Source organism: Marmota flaviventris, chromosome 10 (genome assembly GCF_047511675.1).
Source record: "Marmota flaviventris isolate mMarFla1 chromosome 10, mMarFla1.hap1, whole genome shotgun sequence".
NCBI lineage: Eukaryota > Metazoa > Chordata > Mammalia > Rodentia > Sciuridae > Marmota > Marmota flaviventris.
Genome location: NC_092507.1, coordinates 112,526,489 through 112,546,151, shown reverse-complemented (window position 1 = coordinate 112,546,151; position 19,663 = coordinate 112,526,489). Strand labels below are relative to the sequence as shown.

At 44.4% G+C, this 19,663-nt stretch overlaps 1 protein-coding gene across 1 annotated transcript in view; it reads right to left on the bottom strand.

The window, feature by feature from the left end:
- Olfml2b (olfactomedin like 2B) overlaps positions 1-19,385 on the bottom strand; it is a 40,943-nt gene extending 21,558 nt beyond the window's left edge. Inside the window, exons 1-3 of the mRNA XM_027922500.2 lie at positions 18,848-19,385; positions 15,857-16,120; positions 13,159-13,266 (exon numbers count right to left, since the gene is read on the bottom strand). Of these exons, the coding sequence (XP_027778301.1) occupies positions 13,159-13,266; positions 15,857-16,120; positions 18,848-19,021 (546 nt within the window). The 5' untranslated portion in view covers positions 19,022-19,385. The remainder of the gene's footprint in view (positions 1-13,158; positions 13,267-15,856; positions 16,121-18,847) is intronic.
- Between the last annotated feature and the right edge of the window lie 278 nt (positions 19,386-19,663).

The following is a 19,663-nucleotide window of genomic DNA, read 5'->3' as shown; positions in this document are numbered from 1 at the left end:
TAGGAAAACTGTCAACTCCTGTCTCCTGGAATTATTTTTAGAGAAGTTTGACTACCTTGAGCTCTAACACCTTCCAATCTTGGCCCCTATACTAAGGTTTCCATGAGCATCTAAAATGTTTGATGTGGTGCTCTCTGGGCCCTGTTTATGAGGTTGGTAGAGAAAGCAACTATGCAAAATACAGGATGTGTTTGCTTTTCATGATCCTTAACAGATAGACATGGGAAGTGTAAAGTTCAGACATGGCCAGCCACAGATCTGCAGCCTGGTAAGATGTTACTAATGTCCCAGAGGGAAGCCTTGGTGGCTCAGAGCCAGGGCAACGTGTATATATCCAGGCAGACCGTGACACCCAGACACTGTGGCTCCAATGGCTCTTACGGGGGCTGCCCAGAGAAGCCCAGTAGATGCTTGTTAAACTAACCAGACTCCAGAAACGTTGGCCATGCCATTCTCAGGACATCTCAGTGCATGCCAGATTTTAAGCCCTGGAAGGACTCACTGTGTTCTATGGGGCTTAAGCCAGACCAGCCTCCGTAAATTGCACAGAATTAACTGTAAGAGCAAAAGTACATGAGAAAGAGGTCTTGTTTTGAGAATTCCCAGAGTGAGTGGTCTTACTGGGTGTGCAGTTATTCTTCACGGAGGCTGTCAAGGGCAGTCAAGTGCAATGGTTAACAGCATGAGATCTGGAGGAAACTGGTTCATCCCTCATTACTTCTATTCCTAGATCTGGGATCTAAGGCAAATTACTCAAACTCCCTCTGCTTCAGTCTCCTATCTATGGAGATAGTATCGTACTAGCACTTTCCCTATGCATTGTTATAAGGATTGAGTGAGTTAATACACGCAGATGTGCATGGAACTTGTTAAGTGGTTATTTTTCATAGACTGTCACAACTGGAACAGACCCCAGAACTCAAGCCTAACCTTTCATAGGAAGAATCCTGAGGCCCTGAATAAGGCTGTGATTTGCTGAAAGTCATTTTATAATTTTTCTTTCTTTCTTTCTTTTTTTTTTTTTTTTTTCAGTACTGGGGATTGAACTCAGGGCCTTGCACATACTAGGCAAGTGCTGTATTACTAAGCTACCTTAACAGCTGAAAGTCATTTTAAAAAGTGGCAGAGCTTGCTAGGTATGGTGGTACACTTCTGTAATCCCAGCTATTTGGGAGGCTGAGGGAGGAGGATTGCAAGTTCAAGGCCAGCCTGGGCTATTTAGTGAGAGGGTTTCAAAATAAAATTTTTTAAAGGGCTCAAGGTATAGCTCAGTGGTAGTGCACTTGCCTACTATGTGTGAGGCCCTGAATGGAATCCTCAGTATTCCCCTGCCCCCTAAAAGCTGCTGAGCTGAATCAGCACCAAGCCTCCTGGCCCTGGTCCTGGTAGGTAGAGACCAACAGCATGAGCATCATACAGGAATTTATAGAAATGCAGATTTTCAAACTGGTATGGGTGCAGGCCATACCAGCAACTCTGGAGGAAGAGTCAGGAGAATCACAGGTTTGAGGCCAGCTTCAACAACTCAAAATAAAAGTAGAGCAGGTTGGGAATGTACTTGAATCGTGGTAAAGAGCCCCTGGAGTCCAACCCCAGTATCTCACCAAAAAACAAAACAAGCATGAAAAGTGCCACCTTAAGTATGGCTGCTGCAAAAGGGGGCAGAAATGTGTGAGAGGCTGTGAGAAGGGCAGGTCTTCCTCAGGCTGAGATTCTGGTATCTTAATGGGGTTCAAGTATTTCCATAATCCATAAGCACCTGTCAAGAGCAGCACTGTGGATGTCCCTGCTGTAGCTCTCTGTCCTAAGATAACAGAGCCCACTAGGTCCAGTGTGTTGTTATTTCATTAATGTGTCCAGTGCTGAGGGATCAAGTGTGAGCAAGACCAATGAACATGGTGCCCTGGTGAAGATCACCCTCCGAGAGGGGGCAGGAAGCAATAAACAAACAAGAAGATCCTAACTAGTGAAAAGTGTTGCCCTAAGTCAGGGCAATCTGACAGACGCAGGTACTGACCCCTTAGCCACCTTGATAATGTTGCTCCGAGGATGGGACTAATGTAGTCCACACCTGTCACCCTATGTTCTGGTTCCCTGTGGTGGACACAGGACTCCATGAAACGAAACGTTCTGTTAACTCTGTGTGAACAGAATGGCTTGGCCTAAGTATCTTTTTTATTTGAAATAAGTTCTCACCTGACTCCCAAACACCTTGAAACTGGCCCTAAGTGAGGCAAGGGGCAGCCCCACGAATGTAGCTCCTGCCTCCTGCCTCCTAGTCCCCAGAGGACCCCCTGCTCACTGATTTATAATCTCCAATCTCTTCTGATTTCAGTAGAAGCCATTATTCTAGATTTCCACAGAGGAGGGTTTGAGGCCAGCCTGGCTCTGAGAACCCAGAGGAGCAGTATAGTTTATTCCCCTGTGGGAACAGCAAAGCCCGCCAGTCGCCTGAATAAACACTGGGCTAGAAGTGGCATCACCCCATTGGCCTGCTGGGCTAAGCCAGCTGGTGTCCCTAGGGCAGCAGCAGCAGCTGCCCTTCCTTGGACACCCCCACCCCAATCCGGAGCTGCTGACCTTGCCTTGTTCCCTGCTCCTCCCTAGGGCTCTGCTTCCCTCACACCAAGGGCCTTTTGTGGGTACTTTCAGGCAGGACAGGGGATGCTCCTAATGCAGAGTGCTCTAGATCCTACCCTGGCAGACAATTGAACCCCATGACCTCATGCCTCAGGCTCTTCCCCTCGGGACAGCTGCAACTGTGACATTTATGGTGTAGGCAACTTGGCTTATGGGCAGGGCTAGCAAGGTGGCAGAGGAGGTGGGAAGGGTGCCGATCTGGCAGGAGCCAGTGTGCCACATGGTCCCTCCCAAGGACGCTGGCGCTGTGAAGAGGGAAGGTGTGGGGGAGAGGCAGCTAGAGGACTAGGACAGAAGGATGGATACAATTAAGATCTGGGAACTCTGTTATGACTCCTTCATCTAGAGAGGTGTTCTGAAAAGCTTGAACGGAGAGGGTTCACAGAACAAATGGCACCCTGCAGGAGGGGCATGCTGAAGGACTGTGCAGTTGGAAACAGGAGATTGTCTTCTGAGAGCAAGGCCACATGGAGAGATGGGGACAGGTCTCAGTCAGACACACAGAGCAGAGAATAGGAAGCAAGTAAACTGGGAAGGGTCCCTTGGCGAGGGTGGATCAGAACATAGGCGGAGTTTGAGGTACAGCTGGCTATCACTGGTGAGAAGAGCTGGTCAACACAGCTTGCTAAGGGGCTGAGAATATAGCTCAGTTGGTAGAGTGCTTGCTTAGCATGCACAAGGCCCTGGGTTCAATCCCCAGCACACCAAAAACAAATAAACAGAAAACCACAGCTTGAGTGAGCTGTGGGTGGACTAACACAACCAGATGTGCAGATTGGTGGAACGGGCATGGGAAAGGCTGTGCCCTGGCTATGGACTCGACTTGGCCAGCTCTTAGACAAGTGTGTGCATGCAATGGCTTAAGCTAGGGGGAAAGATGAGCATGCTGTAGGGCTCTGGCCATTCCCTGTGAATGGGAGGACAGAGGGGGGAAAATGCTGGCTTTGGAGATTAGGTGTGAAATCCGCTCCATAGTCATAGCCTGGTAATGTAACCATAGGATAGAAGTGATGAAATCTCTCTAGGACCCTTGGGAAAAGAAAGAATAAGCCAGGGACTATGATGGATGCCTGTAATCCCAGCAACTTGGGAGGTTAAGGTAGGAAGATTGCAAGTTTGAGGCCAACCTGGGCAACTTAGTGAGACTTTATCTCAAAATTTTTAAAAAAGGACTGGGGGTATAGTGAGGGAAAAGAGGAAGAGGGGGATGACAAGAGGAAGACAAAGAGGAGGAAGAGGAGGAGGAGGAGGAAGAAAAGAAGGAAAAAATGGAAAAGAAAATAAAAAAGAAGTGATGACGGTATCTACATTGACAATCTTAGTATTGAGAATGGATGAGTGCCTGGCATCAAAGAGGACAGTGGACATACATAGGTGTGAAAGGAGGAAGAGCTAAGGTCAGTATGACTAGGCCAGGGAGGAAGAGAGGACCCAAGGCTGGTATGTGGGAGAGAGGCACAAGACACCTGTTGGAGGAGACTGGGCTAGACTGCAGGTGGGACAAACTTTGTCCCCCAAATCACACAGTAGGCATGTACCACTGTATCCAAGGAGGCTGCCTGGGAGACCTGTGGGTGTCAGGCCCACTGGTAGATGGCTGGATGTGCAGAGCTCTGGTGCAGATGATAATCTTAAGGACCGAGGGGACCGGGTTCCTGTGGGAGTGAAGTAAGCAAGCATGAGGGTGACGAGGCCCATAGTGCAAGGGCTCTCGGTTTTCATTAGCTCACCCTGCCCTTCCCCCTCTGAGCCCTCCAGGACCCAACAAGGACCAGCTGACAGCTGTCCCCAAGCCCCTGTAAGAGAAATAGAGGGGGAGAGCAGCTGGAAACAGTCGACTCCTGATGGTGGAAAGGCAGCAGGGGTCCAATCCCTCAAGCACAGCTGGTGGAGACAGGCAGGCAGGCCTGAGGTAAGGGAGACACCAGCTGCTGCCTTAATCCCCCATCCATCCAAACAGCTGCTCAGCTTCCATTCCACGGCAGGTGCTAGGCTAGGACTGGAGACACAAAGAGGACTTAGACCCTGGCTGCCCTCAAAAGACCCCAAGCTTGGAAGGAGAGCCAACAAGTGCAGAGCAGAAGTCCCAGGCCTCTGATGATGGATTTCTGCATTAGGGGGAACCTCATCCCCTGCAATAGCCACACACTCCTCACATCCTGGCAGCTATCAGCTATTCCTGAGCCAGCAGATGGAGGGCTGACTCTTACACCATAAGCCAAGAAGAAAAAAGCTCACAATACATGATGGCAAATTAGATTTTAAGGATATACAACCCCAAGAGAGGTAATATATTAGCTTGAACTCATATTAAGATGTAAATTGAATTAAATAAACTTAACATCAAAATGTATCTTAGAGACATCATCTCCAGCCCTCTGCCTTCTTTCACTTCAGGAGGACAGGATGAGTGACCCTCCTCTCCAAGTCTGCACTTGAGGAAAAAGTAAAATGGCTGACTGTGAACCTTCTGCAGAAGTAGATTCAATCAGGAGACAGTTGGGGTGTCTTGAGGGGAGCACAAGGAGGCTGGGAAAGAAAGAGGAGACTTGGAAAGACACAGCTCCCCTAAGTCTCTGCCAGGCATGCACAGATGAAAATTACATTTTTCTACTAATGGTAAAAAGATACATCCCCAAGGGGCAGGAATCCTCCTTTGATCTTGCACTGTAGGCTGGAAACACAAAAGCCACCAAACTTTTAGGTTTGGGAGAGAAGCTCCCACATTCTGAGATGCGGGCCAGTTCTGGGTCTGGTAAACCCATAACAGATTTCAAATCTTCTGCGGGGGCAACATTATGAGGAGTGAAGCCTTCAACTGACACACAAAGTTCCCTGGTGCCTATCTGTGCCCATGGATGGAGTCCACAAACTCCAGTGGGGAGGTGAGAAAGGAAGAGAAGAATCACACACACCACACGGGGCAGAGCTTCCATTACAAAAACCACACTATGGAAGCTTATAGGGATTCACCTATTTTAAAAGAGTGAGATATGTCACACACATATATGAAGGTATATATGCACACAGTCATGAGCATACCAAGAATTTATAAATGTTTACAGGTATACTGACTGCAGCTAGAGTGGAAAGGAGGGTTTACCACAAAGATTTTCAACTTTTATGGGAATACTTTAATTCAGTTAGTACTTTAATGCTAGAGATTATAATCTGTCCCTGTCTTTTTCTACCACTTTGAAAATAAATCTGCTCATGGAAGCAGTACATGATACTATCCCATGCTTCTAGTCCTGCTGCCTCCCAAATCCATTTTTAGGTCTGGGCAGCCTATAAATCTCTGGGAGTTCAGATGAAAGTCTTTTCTCCAGTTGAATCAATGCCAAACTTGGGTCTATGTGCAATGAACAGGGTTTATGTCTTTGGAAGCTACAGGTTTTCCTTGTAGACTTCTATTTCCCATCTTCCCTAGATCCTATGCTCTGTACCCAACTACTGTACCCCCAATCTAACACTGTACCCCCCCCCCACTTCCTACATCCTCTTTCCCTTTTCAGATGTTCACAGGGCTGTTCATAGGCCATTATGAATTCTGAACTTGGAAACAATCCACATATCTATCATTAGGAGATAGGTAAATATGTTGTGGCACAGTCTTACAATAGAATAATACATAGCAATAAAAATGGATGAGCAAGACACAAAAACAATATAGGTAAATATCAAAAACATAAAATTGAATGAGAGAAGCCCAATACATGCACACACACACACACACACATACTCATACACACACATCATTAACACACACACACACATACATGCACATCACTAACACACACACAATTCTGTAGAATTCTGTACATTTAAAATACCAAAACAGGCAAAATGGTTCCTGGGAAGGAGGAGGAGCAGGAAAGAGTAGGAATGAAGTTGACCAAATTATGTTATGTGCAATGAATCCCACTATTAAATATAATGCACCAATAAAAAATTTTAAAATAGAGCTGGGGTTGTAGCTCAGTGGTAGAGTGCTTGCCTCGCATGTGTAAGGCACTGGATTCAATTCTCAGCACCATGTATAAATAAATAAAAATAAACCTTCATTGATAATTAATTTTTTTTTAAATTTAAAAATAAAAATAATAAATTCCCTTTTAAAAGAAAGAAAACAGGCAGAATTAGACTGCTGGATATGCTGGTACAGGTCTATAATTGTAGCAACTTGAGGGGCTGAGGCAGGAGGATTGCAAGTTCTAGGCCAGCCACAGAAACTTAGTGAGACTTTATCTCAAAAATAAGAAAGGGTTGGTGATATAGTTCAGTGTGAAAGCACCCCTGGGTTTGATCTCTGGTAAAGAAAGAAAAGAAAGAAGGAAGGAAGGAAGGAAGGCAGGTAGGCAGGCAAAAATGTTATATTGGAGGATGAATTATTTTGGGAGATTTGGGGGATGTATTCTTATTTGAGGATACTATTTTTAAAAAGCAAGAAAGATAATTAAAATACAAGGCTCTAAATAGAGAGGTTCCCCTCAGGAAGGGGGTGTGAGTAGAAGACATGTTGTAGGGAGGGCTTGGGGGTTGTTAATATTGATCTATTTCTGAAGCTGGATAATGATTACAGGGTATTTGCTTTATAATATAATAGACTATCAAGCTGTATACTCATTGTGCACTTATCTGTGCTGTTATTTTCACAATTTAAAACAAAAGTTTAAACTAAATCATCCCACTAGGCAGAGCTCCCAGTGCTGATTTTACCGAGTGTGAGGCTCTGAACAGTTCAGACTCCATTTCTCTCTCCTTCCTTCCCCTTTCATCTGCAAATGAAGTTTCCATTCCTACATCCTCCAATGTACCCAAGGTGGATGTACACACATGTGCCCACTTGTACTGCCAAGCGCTGATCTGACTCTGGGCAAAAAGCCCTTCCAATCTGACCCCTGTTGTCCTGTCTGACCTTCAAAGAACTCCCTTTGGGATTTAAGAATATCCAAGGACCCAGAGCAGAATTTCACTTCCATTCCTTCTGCAGAGCCAGGCTGGAGAGGGAATGTTTTATCCATTTACCCAACATTCTGCCTTTTCAATTACTGTATACTCCAGACAGCCGGCACGAGCCAGGAGACAACCTTAATCCAAGATACAGTATTCCATTCCATGGCTGCTGGGCCCAACCAAAGACCCTCCTGTCATACCACAGCACCCTGTCTCCTTGGACTGTGGTTTTGGGAAAACTCCCATTGGGTGGGACCTTCCCTAACTCAACTTTAATTCTGTTTAATGAGGCTTATGAGATGCAGCCACAGTCCTGCCTAGAAATTCCCTTGGAAGAACTGTTATTTTCAAGTTCTGGTTAGGAAAAACTGATGCTTACAGGGCAGACAAGAATGATTCGAAGAAACTGACGCAGTTGATTAGAAAGAGCCCTGGACTATGAGCCAAAAGGCCTGAGCTCCAACCCTATATGTCTTTGCACTGTGATCTCGGGGGATTCATCTAATTTCCTTAGGTCTCACATCCTGCCCAGCTCACAGGAACAAGTGGTCTAAGTGTGTATGGAATGTCTGAAACTGTAAAATGTTATACAAATATAAGGGATCATTATTATAAAAGTCCAGTGTTTGCTACTAAATACCACAGTTTTGAAAGAAGAGATATTCCCATCCATATAAAAATGTTCGTTTAGGGGCTAGGGTTGTGACTCAGCAGTAGAGCGCTCACGTAGCATGTGTGAGACCCGGGTTCAGTCCTCAGCACCACATATAAATGAATGAAATGAAGGTATTGTGTCCACCTACAACTAAATAAATATATAAATAAAGTCATTGGGTGTGGTGCTGCATGCCTATCATCCCAGTGGCTCGGGAAGCTGAGGCAGGATGATCTTGAGTTCAAAGCCAGCCTTAGCAATTTAGTGAGGCTATTTAGCAAGACCCTGTCTCAAAATAAAATATAAAAAGTACTGGGGATGTGGCTCAGTGATTAAGCACCCCTGGGTTCTATCCCCAGTATCAAAAAAAAAAAAAAAAAGTTCATTTTGGCCAAGCTCTAGTTACTGTGCTCCTATAGACAGGATACCACACATTTGAGCTGGCACTGCACCAAATTCATCCACATTCCTACCCTTGGCCAGCAGGGAGGAGGCTCTGCTGCTAGATAAGGTTGGGGATGAACTGTAGCCCTTGAACAGAACCCAGCCCACTGGCCCCCCTCAGAGGCTGGGTGCCTGACCTTGGCCTCCCAAGCACTCTGCTCTTCCCCTACAGCTAACTTTCCCAATCTGTGTTCTCTAGACAGACTAAAACCACATGTTTACCACGGTCAGGTAAAAGCAGATGTTGCCAATGCCCCTTGATCCCATAGAAATACAATCCTTTTCTTAAAGGGGCATATCTCAGGGGAGGCTCAGGAAACATAGATACTGTCCAATATCGGACCCTGGTTCAATTCCTTTTGAACCATTCTGGAAGGATCAGACAGAAGTTTTGCATGAAGTCCCCTGGGAGCAGGATGGTGTTGACTATTTCCAGTCTCATCATTCCAGCTCTCAATGTAATGCTTGGGGAAGGAGAGATTCAAGATGTCTCGTGCCCTAGGTCTCTTAGGTAGCCCCTTTTGGGGAGAATGGACAGATATTTCAGGAGGCTGATATGATCTTCTTGGCCACATCAACCTGTCTACAAAGCTCTGACTCCAGTGCCCTCACCCTTTTTCTTAAGAGTTTATAACTGAAGTGACAGTGGACCTGCCACCCCACCAAGAGCAAAATGGCAACATTCAGAGCTGGAGGGGCCAAGCCTAAGGGTGGGTAGAGAAGGAGCTGGGGTTCAATTTTTGAGACTATTTTTAGGAACAGAAGGAACATGCTGGAATGATCCTTTTAACTTCAATGTTTTTCACCTCTGTCTTAGCTCTCTTGGCAAAGGAATGTAGGAATGTGTGTCCCGATCTCTCCTTGGTCATAACTCAAGTGCCACGTTTAATCATTTCAAAATATTTTCATAATAATTAGTGTGCATTTTATTCCCTCAGGAATCATACGGAGTAGGTAGGGTATCATTCCCACTTTACAGATGGAGAACCTAAGATATGGTTGCTTGGGAATAAATAGCAGGCAAAGAGTAGCTTTCTCTGTCTTGACTCACAGTCAGGCACTTTTTCGGCCACAAACTAGAGATTCTTTAGTAGATCCCATATCTACCAGTTACCTCAAAACCCTCAAAAGTCCATTTTTTCCCCATGAGAAATACTGATATGTTTACAGTTATTCTTTTATTAAATTTACCACTTATAAGTAACATTCTGAAAATCAAAGAATAGATTTCTACTTGAAGCAGCAGCTCTTTGGTAACTATTTCAAATATCAGTCCAATAACTAGATTCCAGTCAATAAAAAAATGTCCAAAAGCCTCTTACCAGTAGGGTTGAATGATGAATATTACTTTTCTGGTGACTAAACTTTCTTATTTATAAATAAAGCATTACAACAACAAAACAATGTCTCCATTATTATTAGGTCCATAACTATTTATAACTCTTATATCACATACCGTTAAATGAAAACTATGGCACCAATTGTATATTCCTCTAAACCCAAAGTGATGTGGTGACTTTGACTGTGAACATTATATTACTGGTATTATGGACTGGTATTCATCCTGGTCATGAACAGCCTGAATGTCCAATAAAGGAACATTATTGATTATAAATTACTTTTATGTCACATTATCATCTCAGTAGATGCAGAAAAATCATTAGATAAAAGTTAACACCCTTTAATGATTAAAATCCTGAATAAATTTAATATAGAAGGATCATACCAAAACCTAAAAAGACTATACATGACACACCCATCTCCAACATCATACTGAATGGGGAAAACATGAAAGCATTTCCTCCAAAACAGGAACAAGACAAAGGTGTGCATTCTGAGCACTCTTATTCAAAATTGTACTTGAATTTTTAGCTAGAACAATTAGGAAAGAGAAAAAAATGAAAGGGATACAAATAGGAAAGGAGAAAGCCAAAATATCCCTATGGATGATATAATTCCGTACATTAAAAAGGCTAAAGACTCCATAAAAAAAAAAAAAAAAAAAACTCTTGGAATTGATAAGCAAATACATCAAAGTACAAAATCAACATACATATAAAAATCAATATATTTTCTGTATACCAATAATAAAATTGTTGGAAAAGAGATCAAGAAAACAGTTCCATTCCAAATAGCTTCAAAAAAATAAATCTAGGAATAAACTTAACTGAGGAGATGAAAGACTGCTACGAAAATTACAAAACACCAAAGAAATTGAAGAAGACACTAGAAGCTGGAAAGACCTCCCATGTTCTTAGAGTAGGAGAATTCATATTGTTAAAATGTCCAAACTCTCTGCAGACTCAGTACAATCCTCATCAAAATGCCAATAACGTTCTTCACAGAACTAGAAACAATAATCCTAAAGTTCATATGGAAGTATACAAGACTGTGAATACCCAAAGCAATCCTGAGCAAAAAAAAAAACAATGCTAGAAGCATCCAAATACACTATAGAGCCATAGTAATAAAACAGCATGTATCAGCATAAAAACAGAGATACTGACCAATTGAACAGAATAGAAGACCCAGAAATGAACCTATTCATTTGCAGCTGACAGATTCTCGACAAGAACACAAAAACACATTAGAGAAGGCAGTCTTTTCACAAATGGTTCTGGGAAAACTGGACATCCATGTGTACAAGACTGAAAGTAGACCCCTCTACCCTGCACAAAAATCAGACCTGAAATGTTGAAACTACCACAAGAAAACAGGGAAACACCCCTAGATACTGGAACAGTCAACAATTTCCTGAGTAGGACTCCCATAGCTCAGTAAACAAAAGCAAGAACTGACAAATAAGATTATATCAAATTAAAAAGCTTCTGCACAGCAAAGAAAACAATCAAGAGTGAAAAACACCACTTACAGAATGAGAGAAAATCTTTGCCTGCTATTCATTTGACAGAGGATTAATGTCCAGAATATACAAAGAATTTAAAAAATCGTAACAACCAAGAAATAGGTAATCCAATCAAATGATGGCCAAATGATCTGAACACACTTCTCAAAAGAAGTACAAATAGCCAAAAAATATATGAAAAAAATTCTTAATATCTTTAGCTATCAGGGAAACGTAAATTGGCTATTACCAAAACAACAACGAAAAGCTATTCAATGCTGGTGATGATATGGAGAAAAGAGAATCCTTATACATTGTTGGTAGGAATGTAAATAAGTACAGCCACTGTGGGAATCAGCATGAAGGTTCCTCAAAAAACTGAAAATAGAACTACCCTATGATCCAGCCATGTGACTCCTGGATGTATATAAAACAAAGAAAACAAAGTCATCATTCAAAAGATGCACACACATTTGCTGTATAGCACTCTTTACCATATATAAGATATGAAATCAGCCCAGGGGCCCATCCACAGATGAATGGATAAAGAAAACAGGATACATATACATACAACTGAGTATTATTCATCCGTAAGAATAAAATCATGTCATTTGCAGAAAAACAGATGGAAATGAAAGGCATCGTGTTGAGTGAAATAAACCAGAAACAGAAAGACAAATCTCATATGTTTTCTCTCAGTATGTGGAAACAAAGAAAAAAAATTGAAAAAGACCACCTGAAAGTGGAAGAGGGCTTTCAGAGAAGGGAATAGTGATCAGAGGAGAGAGGGGTCGGCAAGAGAGGACAGAAGGGAAGATGGACATGATCAAGGGGGGACATACGCATATATTTAAATGTCACAGTGGAACCCACTATTTGTACAATCAATATGTGTTAATAATTATAATAATAAAATAAAATGATCATTTTTATGTTTTCTTTCTCTCAAGTGGGTGAGATACACATTCTCACACATACACCACACACACACACACACACACACACACACACACAGATATGTGCATTAGAACAGTTAAAAAAAAAGAACAAATCAATAACCATGTTCCCAGGAGGCGACAACTCTACCTTAAAAGTGAAGTAAGATGTTTATTGTGATTTTACGTATCACTTATCTCTGAGTTCCCTGGAAGTCAAACTAAAAATAAAAACAGATCATTTATATAGTTCTTATAGATAAAAAGAATAAAGTCTTTACATGTTTATTTCACTCATTCACCAACAATTTGTACAATTTTTGGAAAGAAATATATTTTTTTCCTTCCAAAGAAGAGAATGGGTAAAGTTTAGTTAGGACACATGCTTTCTGAAAAAAATATTGTGAGAGGCCAGGCACAGTGGTGCACACACCTGTAATCCCAGCTACTCAGAAGGCTGGAGCAGGAGGACTGCAACTTAGGGGCCAGCCTGGGCGACAGTGAGACCCTGACTCAAAATAAAATATAAAAAATGTTGAAGATGTAGCTCAGTGGAAAAGCACTTGCCTAGCATGTGAAATACTCTGGTTCAATTCCCAGGACTGCAAAAAGAAGAGAGAAGAGAGGGGAAGGGAATGGAATGGAAGGGAAGGGAGAAGAAGGGAAATCAGAATATTCCTTACCTCCTCTAGTTTATCCACTCGCCCCACCAATTTGGTGGTGACCGAATGCAGCTTCAGGAGATCCAGGCCATAGAAAGCACCTTCCAGCATATCTATGATGGTGGAGAGCTATGAAACAAGAGCCAGGAGTTAGTCCAGGGTTGGGATAGAGAGACCACAGTGGGAGAAGTTTCCTTCAGATTTCCATGTTGTAGGCTCAACAGGGAAGCCACTAGCCAGGAATTGAAGGTAGCCCTCAGAAGCACATTTGTGGGGGCAAGCCAAATGATATATTCTGCCTTCTGAAATATTTGGGTAAAAAAAATTGGAAGAATCCTACAAGAACAAGTAAATCCAAGGTCTCAACATCTTCACAAATTGTTTAGAACTCTTATGAATCCATCAATCACCTGCATTTCTCCTATTAGACTGTAACTCCTTCAAAGCTTCTTCATCTCTATTTCCTCAAGATATCTAGCAGAGTATCTGGCTAGGTATTATAGGTAATCTATAAATGCTCAACAAAGTGATTGTAACATAAGTACCTTCAGGATATGGTTATGAAACCCTCCCTCAACTTCATTGTCTACTAAAGGCCCTGGAAGATATCAATAGATGATTTCTTAGCACAAAAAGCCAAACTGACAGGCATAGTCCAAACACAGTTGCATCTATTCAGAAACCAGAAAAACAACTCAAGAGACTCAATTGAGCCCAGTAGTTCCAGAACATACAGAGAACATAACAGGAACCCATCTCAAAAAATTCAGCTAGGCTGAGAAAATGGCTTAGTGTTAGAAGATTTGCCTAGCATGTACAGGCCCTGGGCAGGGAGTAGGGACAGCTTAACTGATCCTGGGATAAAAGAGACCCAGTGGTGGTGGGCATGGTGGCACATGCCTATAATCTCAACAACTCAGGAGGCTGAAGCTGGAAGATGGCAAGTTCAAGGCCAGCCTGGGCAACTGAGCAAGAACCTTTCTCAAAATGAAATAAAAATGGCTGGGAATGCAGTCTAGTAGTAAAGCACTTCGAGGGTTCAATCCCTAGGATCACCCCCCCAAAAAAAAATAATAAGAGAGAGGCCCAATAACCCATGTCTGAGGAAGTTCCTTGCCATAGGGCACCAAACCTTCTCAGTTTTTTTTTTTTCAATGTGACTCCCCTGCCAGTATAGTGCCACTGGGAGGAAGGTGGCTGAGGCTCAGATAGCATTCAGTGGGTGAGGATACAGGCAATGGGGGCAGATGAGATATGCTTAAATGGAGCCTCCCTACCAAGAACCAGACCCTGGAAGAGTTTGCTGGGTGACCCATTGCAATCTCTCTGTTCCCCACTCACTTCCTAGCTTGATCCAGATAAAGACATTCCATAGAAATACTCATTTTTTGAAGTTCTCTTTCTTTCTCTTTCCCTCACTCCCTTTTATTTTTCTTTTTTGGCGGGGGTGGGTGCTGGCGATTAAACCCAGGGGTACTTAACCACTGAGCCACATCCCAGCCCTTTTTATATTTTATTTCAAGACAGGGTCTCACTAAGTTGCTTAGGGCCTTGCTAAGTTGCTAAGGCTGGCTTTGAACTTGTGATCATCCCTGCCTCAGCCTCCAAAGCTGCCGGGATTATAGGAGTATGTCACTGTACCTGGCTAGAAGTTTTCTTTCTTTTGCAGCAGAGGAAGACAGCTGTATCTTGGATAAGGGCCATAGCTGATTAGTATGCAGTGGGATGATTTTTTGATTCCTAATAGAAATTTTGCCTGATATAGTTCCAGAAGTTCCCCCAGAGTCCTATTCTAGAACTAAGTGAGTGTGACACATGGTTCAGAAAGTCGTTTCATGGCAGAACTGCAGCTCTGGGTAATATGGCCAAATCCTGGGGCATTCCTTGTCTTGATAAACACAACTGCTTTAAGAGATACCAGTGACTACTAGTTCCTGAGTATCAGGTACCAGCAGGAGTGCATTACATGAGCATTAATTCATTCATTTACACAGACATGCCTCACTGAATGTCAGGCATTGTGCTCTGTACTCAATAGTTGTCATCTCATCAATTCTTACAGTAGATATTATTCCCACATTTTATTCAAGGAAACCAAGGTCAGACAAATTAAGTAACTTCAGCAAGTTCATGCGGTGCTGATTTAAACCCAGGTTTGTCTGACTCCAAAACCAAGCTTATTCTACTACCCTACATCATGAGCAAAGCTGGGTTATCACATGAAGTCAGCCAGTAAAGATGCCCAGGTAGGGCCTGAGCTTCCCCACCCTATAAAGTATGACCACAGCATCAGTTTTGATGAGAGGCCCCAGGCCTCTTATCCCCGGGTCACTTCAACAATGGTGCCAAGGACTGAGAGGCTCACTTCTCTGTCTTATACCTCTTCAACATCCACCCTGGGCTGACAGGAAATTGTGACAGCAATTTTCCTGGAGAACACTGAGTTCTTTTGGCCAGCTGGGCCTGGCAGCAGATCCCAGGCCTGGCCTCCCCGTCTCTATGAGGAGGGGCAAGTGTTCTTTGCTCTCACATCTCACTCAGACTCCAGAGCTGAAATTGACCATTTTGTCAAAACAACAGCCTTATCTCCACACACAAGACTCCAGGGACTAGGCCTGGCCTCCTTCAAAGGCCTTACAATCCCCAGCCATGGCCCTGCAGGCTCATGGGTCCCCAGGAGAGCTTCTCATCTGTGGCACTGCCCCCCACCAGCTCCTACCTTCAAGTCTCGGCTGTCTGCTTCCCGTAGCTTCTGGAGCCTGAAGTCTCCCTCGCAGGGGTTGAGGGCAGATGGGGGTGCAACACAGGCACACTTGCAGGATGAGCCTGAAGTGATGGTTTCCACAGTGTAAAAGTCTTCCCTCCTGGATGCTCCCTCATTGATCCTCTGGCAGGCATCTCGGCCCAGCGGTCTCACCACACACTTGCACTGACAGTCTGAGCCCTCGGACACGGCTTTCACCTTGTCATAGTCCCCCAGCAACTAGACACACAAGAGCAAATGAGTTGGGGTTATACAAATATATGGTTCCTCAAAGAGTCTGTCGATTAACTTAGTCAAATGTACTACTCTAGAAGAAAACGATATATATCGACATGGAAAACATCTCCAGGAATTATTGTTAAGTGACTCAAGTTATAGATCCATATATATAGTACAATTAGTTTTATGTAAAAAATTCACAAGTCAAAGCAATAAGTACATATGCATATAAAATACACCTAAAAAATGTCCTACACCAGCCAGACACCTCAAACAACACTGAACCATGGAATGAATAGGTCATCACAAAGCAATTTGCTGACTTGGACATTTCCGGGAAGGCACTCGGAGTTCAGCTGTCTTCGTTTATCTTGGAAGGCTGTGGATTTTCAGGGGGCCTTTGCCTTTAATCATTTAAAAGAAAAAAAAAATGAGCTCCATCCTTCTTCCAATAGTCTTGCCTTCAGCTAGAATCCAGGTTTGGATGTGAAAAGGAAAGGAAGAAAGAGTTGAAGAAGAGGTGATTGGAAAGTTGGTGTTCAGGTTTGAGAACTACTGGGGCGTCTTTCTTGATTCATCATTTGACACTTATTGAGTACCTCCTAGGGACTGGGGGACGTGCAGACAGCCTGCTTTCAAGGAGCCTACAGTGCAAGAGGCAAATAAAAAATAGTCACAGATTAGACAGAGATAAGTGCCCTGAAGAGCGGGGATAAAGTACAGTTGGAAGTCAACAGAGGCTCCAGTTGGGTACCAGGGAAGATTTCCTGGAGGAAATGATATTTGATCTGAGCCTGGGAAGATGGGTTAGAATTGGAGAAAGGGAGCCAGATGGTGGCACATACCTGTAATCCCAGATACTCAGATGGCTGAGGCCAATCTTGGCAATTTAGCAAGACCCTGTCTCAAAAAAGTAAAAACTAAAGGTAGGGGTGTAGCTTGATGGTAGAGCACCTCTGGGTTCAATCCCCAGTACCAAGAAAAGAAAAAGAGAATATAGTCAGAGAAAGGGAGTTGGGAAGAGAGAGACAGGTCCAGAAGTCAGTAAGGTTTATTCAGTGTAAGGGTTCATTTGGCTCCTAGAGCAGTTTCTGAACCCAAACCCAGGGCCAAAACCAGGAAACTGGCTACATCTGCTGCTTTCTACAATGCTAAACACTTCCTTCTGTGTTCTTGCTCCTACCAACTTCCCCCAAACAAGAAAACACTTGCAAGAGCACAGACTTTCCAGAGCCCTCACCCTGGGCACTTAGTGGGGAAAAAGGTTCCCCCACCCCAAGTTGCGTTCCAGCATGCCCTAAATACTTAAAGCCAGGACTCCCTTCCTAGACAGCCAGAGTGTTCAATTCATTTGACTTAGGATCCCAGCAGGCAGGCATGAAACTTGTTTGAGTAGAAATGTTCTTTGGGATGCTGTGTAGGGGGAGTTTCCCCTGCCAAGGTTGGGTTTCTTCTAAGACTAATATTTGCTTTAGTGTTGTTGTCAAATACAGAATGGGTCAGTGGAAGAAGGAGGTGTAGTTCGGGGTGACTTAAGCAGCTGTTTTTTCTGGGCTGACAGTAAATCATGGCTGTCTATTTTCTGAAACTTATCCTGGATTCCTACGCAACCCTGCTCTGAGAACCCTGGGTGGGTTCCTTCCTTTCTAGAGGCTCGGGTTTCAGGAAAGCTTTTGTTTATGATATTCCAGAGTCCCGATGTGAAGGATTTTTGTGTCTTTTCGATTTATGGGTCAGTATGAGGTTATGAGTGGGCACAAAGCATATATTAGCATAATTATGAAAGAAGAATGAGGAGAATAGTGTTTGAGAAATCTCAAAGCAGAGCTGATCGCTCCCTCTACAGGAAGGAGACAAGACCCAGTCTAAGGGCTTAATGGAGATACAGGCTTGCTCTAGGGATCCTTCCCCTGATATCTCTGGTCCTGAGGATCATAGTGTCACCCACTGCATACCATCACGCCAGCTCTGGAGAGTATACAACACCAGAGAGAAGTGTCTCTTACAGTCATGAGCTCTGGGCTGAAAATTGCCAGATGATTTGAATCTTACCATCCCCAGCACTCTTTAGCTTTCTGGTCCTTATCTGTAGAATGGGTATCAGGATGTTTTGGGGGGATTGATTCGGGTTCACAAATGGACATATTTCAAAGCTCATCACTATAATCTGTGGCTCAGCCCCCACTGAGAGGCAGGCCAGACTGTGTGGATATAAATTTCCACTGTATCCTTGCAATACCCTGGGTCTTGTCAATTCCTCTATTCTGGGGGTACCTCGCATGAATTACACATGTTGTAGTTCTGTCTACACCCCATGTCTCTGCCTGGGTGGTTCACCCTATGCCATAAAATATCTCTCATGAATTATGCCATCTGACTCCTCCTGCTTACGCATTCCAAATCTGACAAACAGCTACATAGACAAGAAGTATTCTTCACAACCCAAAAACCAAAACACACACAAAAAACTTTTCTTCCTTCTCAGAGAGTCCTGTGAAGTCCTCCCTTTCCTCTCCTCTCCTTTATCCGGATTTGGTAACTTTGAAAGACCTCATGATTTTGGGAACAGGACCCCTGATTTTCCTTTAAGACAATATTCTGATAAACGAAAACCAAATGTCCTTCCTGTTGATAATGGAAAGAAAAACTTCTCCCTCCAAACGCTTCATTCAGAACCATCCTTTGGCCCTTGCCACCACCCAGGACAAGGTGTGCGGGACATCCTACCTGAGATAAAACGTTCTCTTGGTTGTCCGCCTCATTTTGCAGAGTTTCATCCTCTGTGGGAGCCACCGTCTGCTCATCTGGAGGCTCGCTGGTCCCTGTGGGGACAGTGCTGGAACCCCAGACCCGTGCAGCAATCAGAGAGAAGCAAAGAACTAGCAGCAGAGCCTTGGCCATGAGGGACAAGACCACAGCGACCTTCGCCCCTACGGAGAACGGCTTGGGTCAGGGATCTCAGCAAAGACTGAGGCTACAGAATGTTTTAGCAGGAGCCCGAGAGTGGCTGCCCCGCGCACCTTCTAAAGATGGATGCAGCTAAGCGGGGCTGGAGGGTGCGCCCCGGAGACTCTGGGCATCTCCTGCCTTCCAGACTCCAGCTAAGTCTAAAGAGGCGTGAACAGGGAAGAGGAGGTGACCCGAAGGTGGAGGCCGGCACAGGCTAGCCAAGCGCGCTCAGGTGGAAGGCGGGCGTCCAGGTAGACGCGGACTGCAGGGATCCTTGGGGCGCACGGGAACTGGGCGCCGGGAGGATAGCGGCGGCGGCGGCGGCGCGGGAGGCGAGGGAGCAGCGAAGGGAGGGCGCGGGGAGAGGGCGGAGCCTCTATTGTGCCGGGGCCGCGGAGATGCAGCCAGTGACGGCGCGGAGGAGGAGGACCGGGAAGCGCACAGGGCTCCGGCGGAGGGGCGCCCGCCGACCCCGCCCCCGCCTGCAGCGCGGCTGCGGCTCAGAGGCGAGGGCCGAGGCTGCAAGCTCTCTTTTCTGCATCAGACTGCAAACGATGAACGGAGAGGACCCCGAGCAGGGCCTCTGAAGTTTGG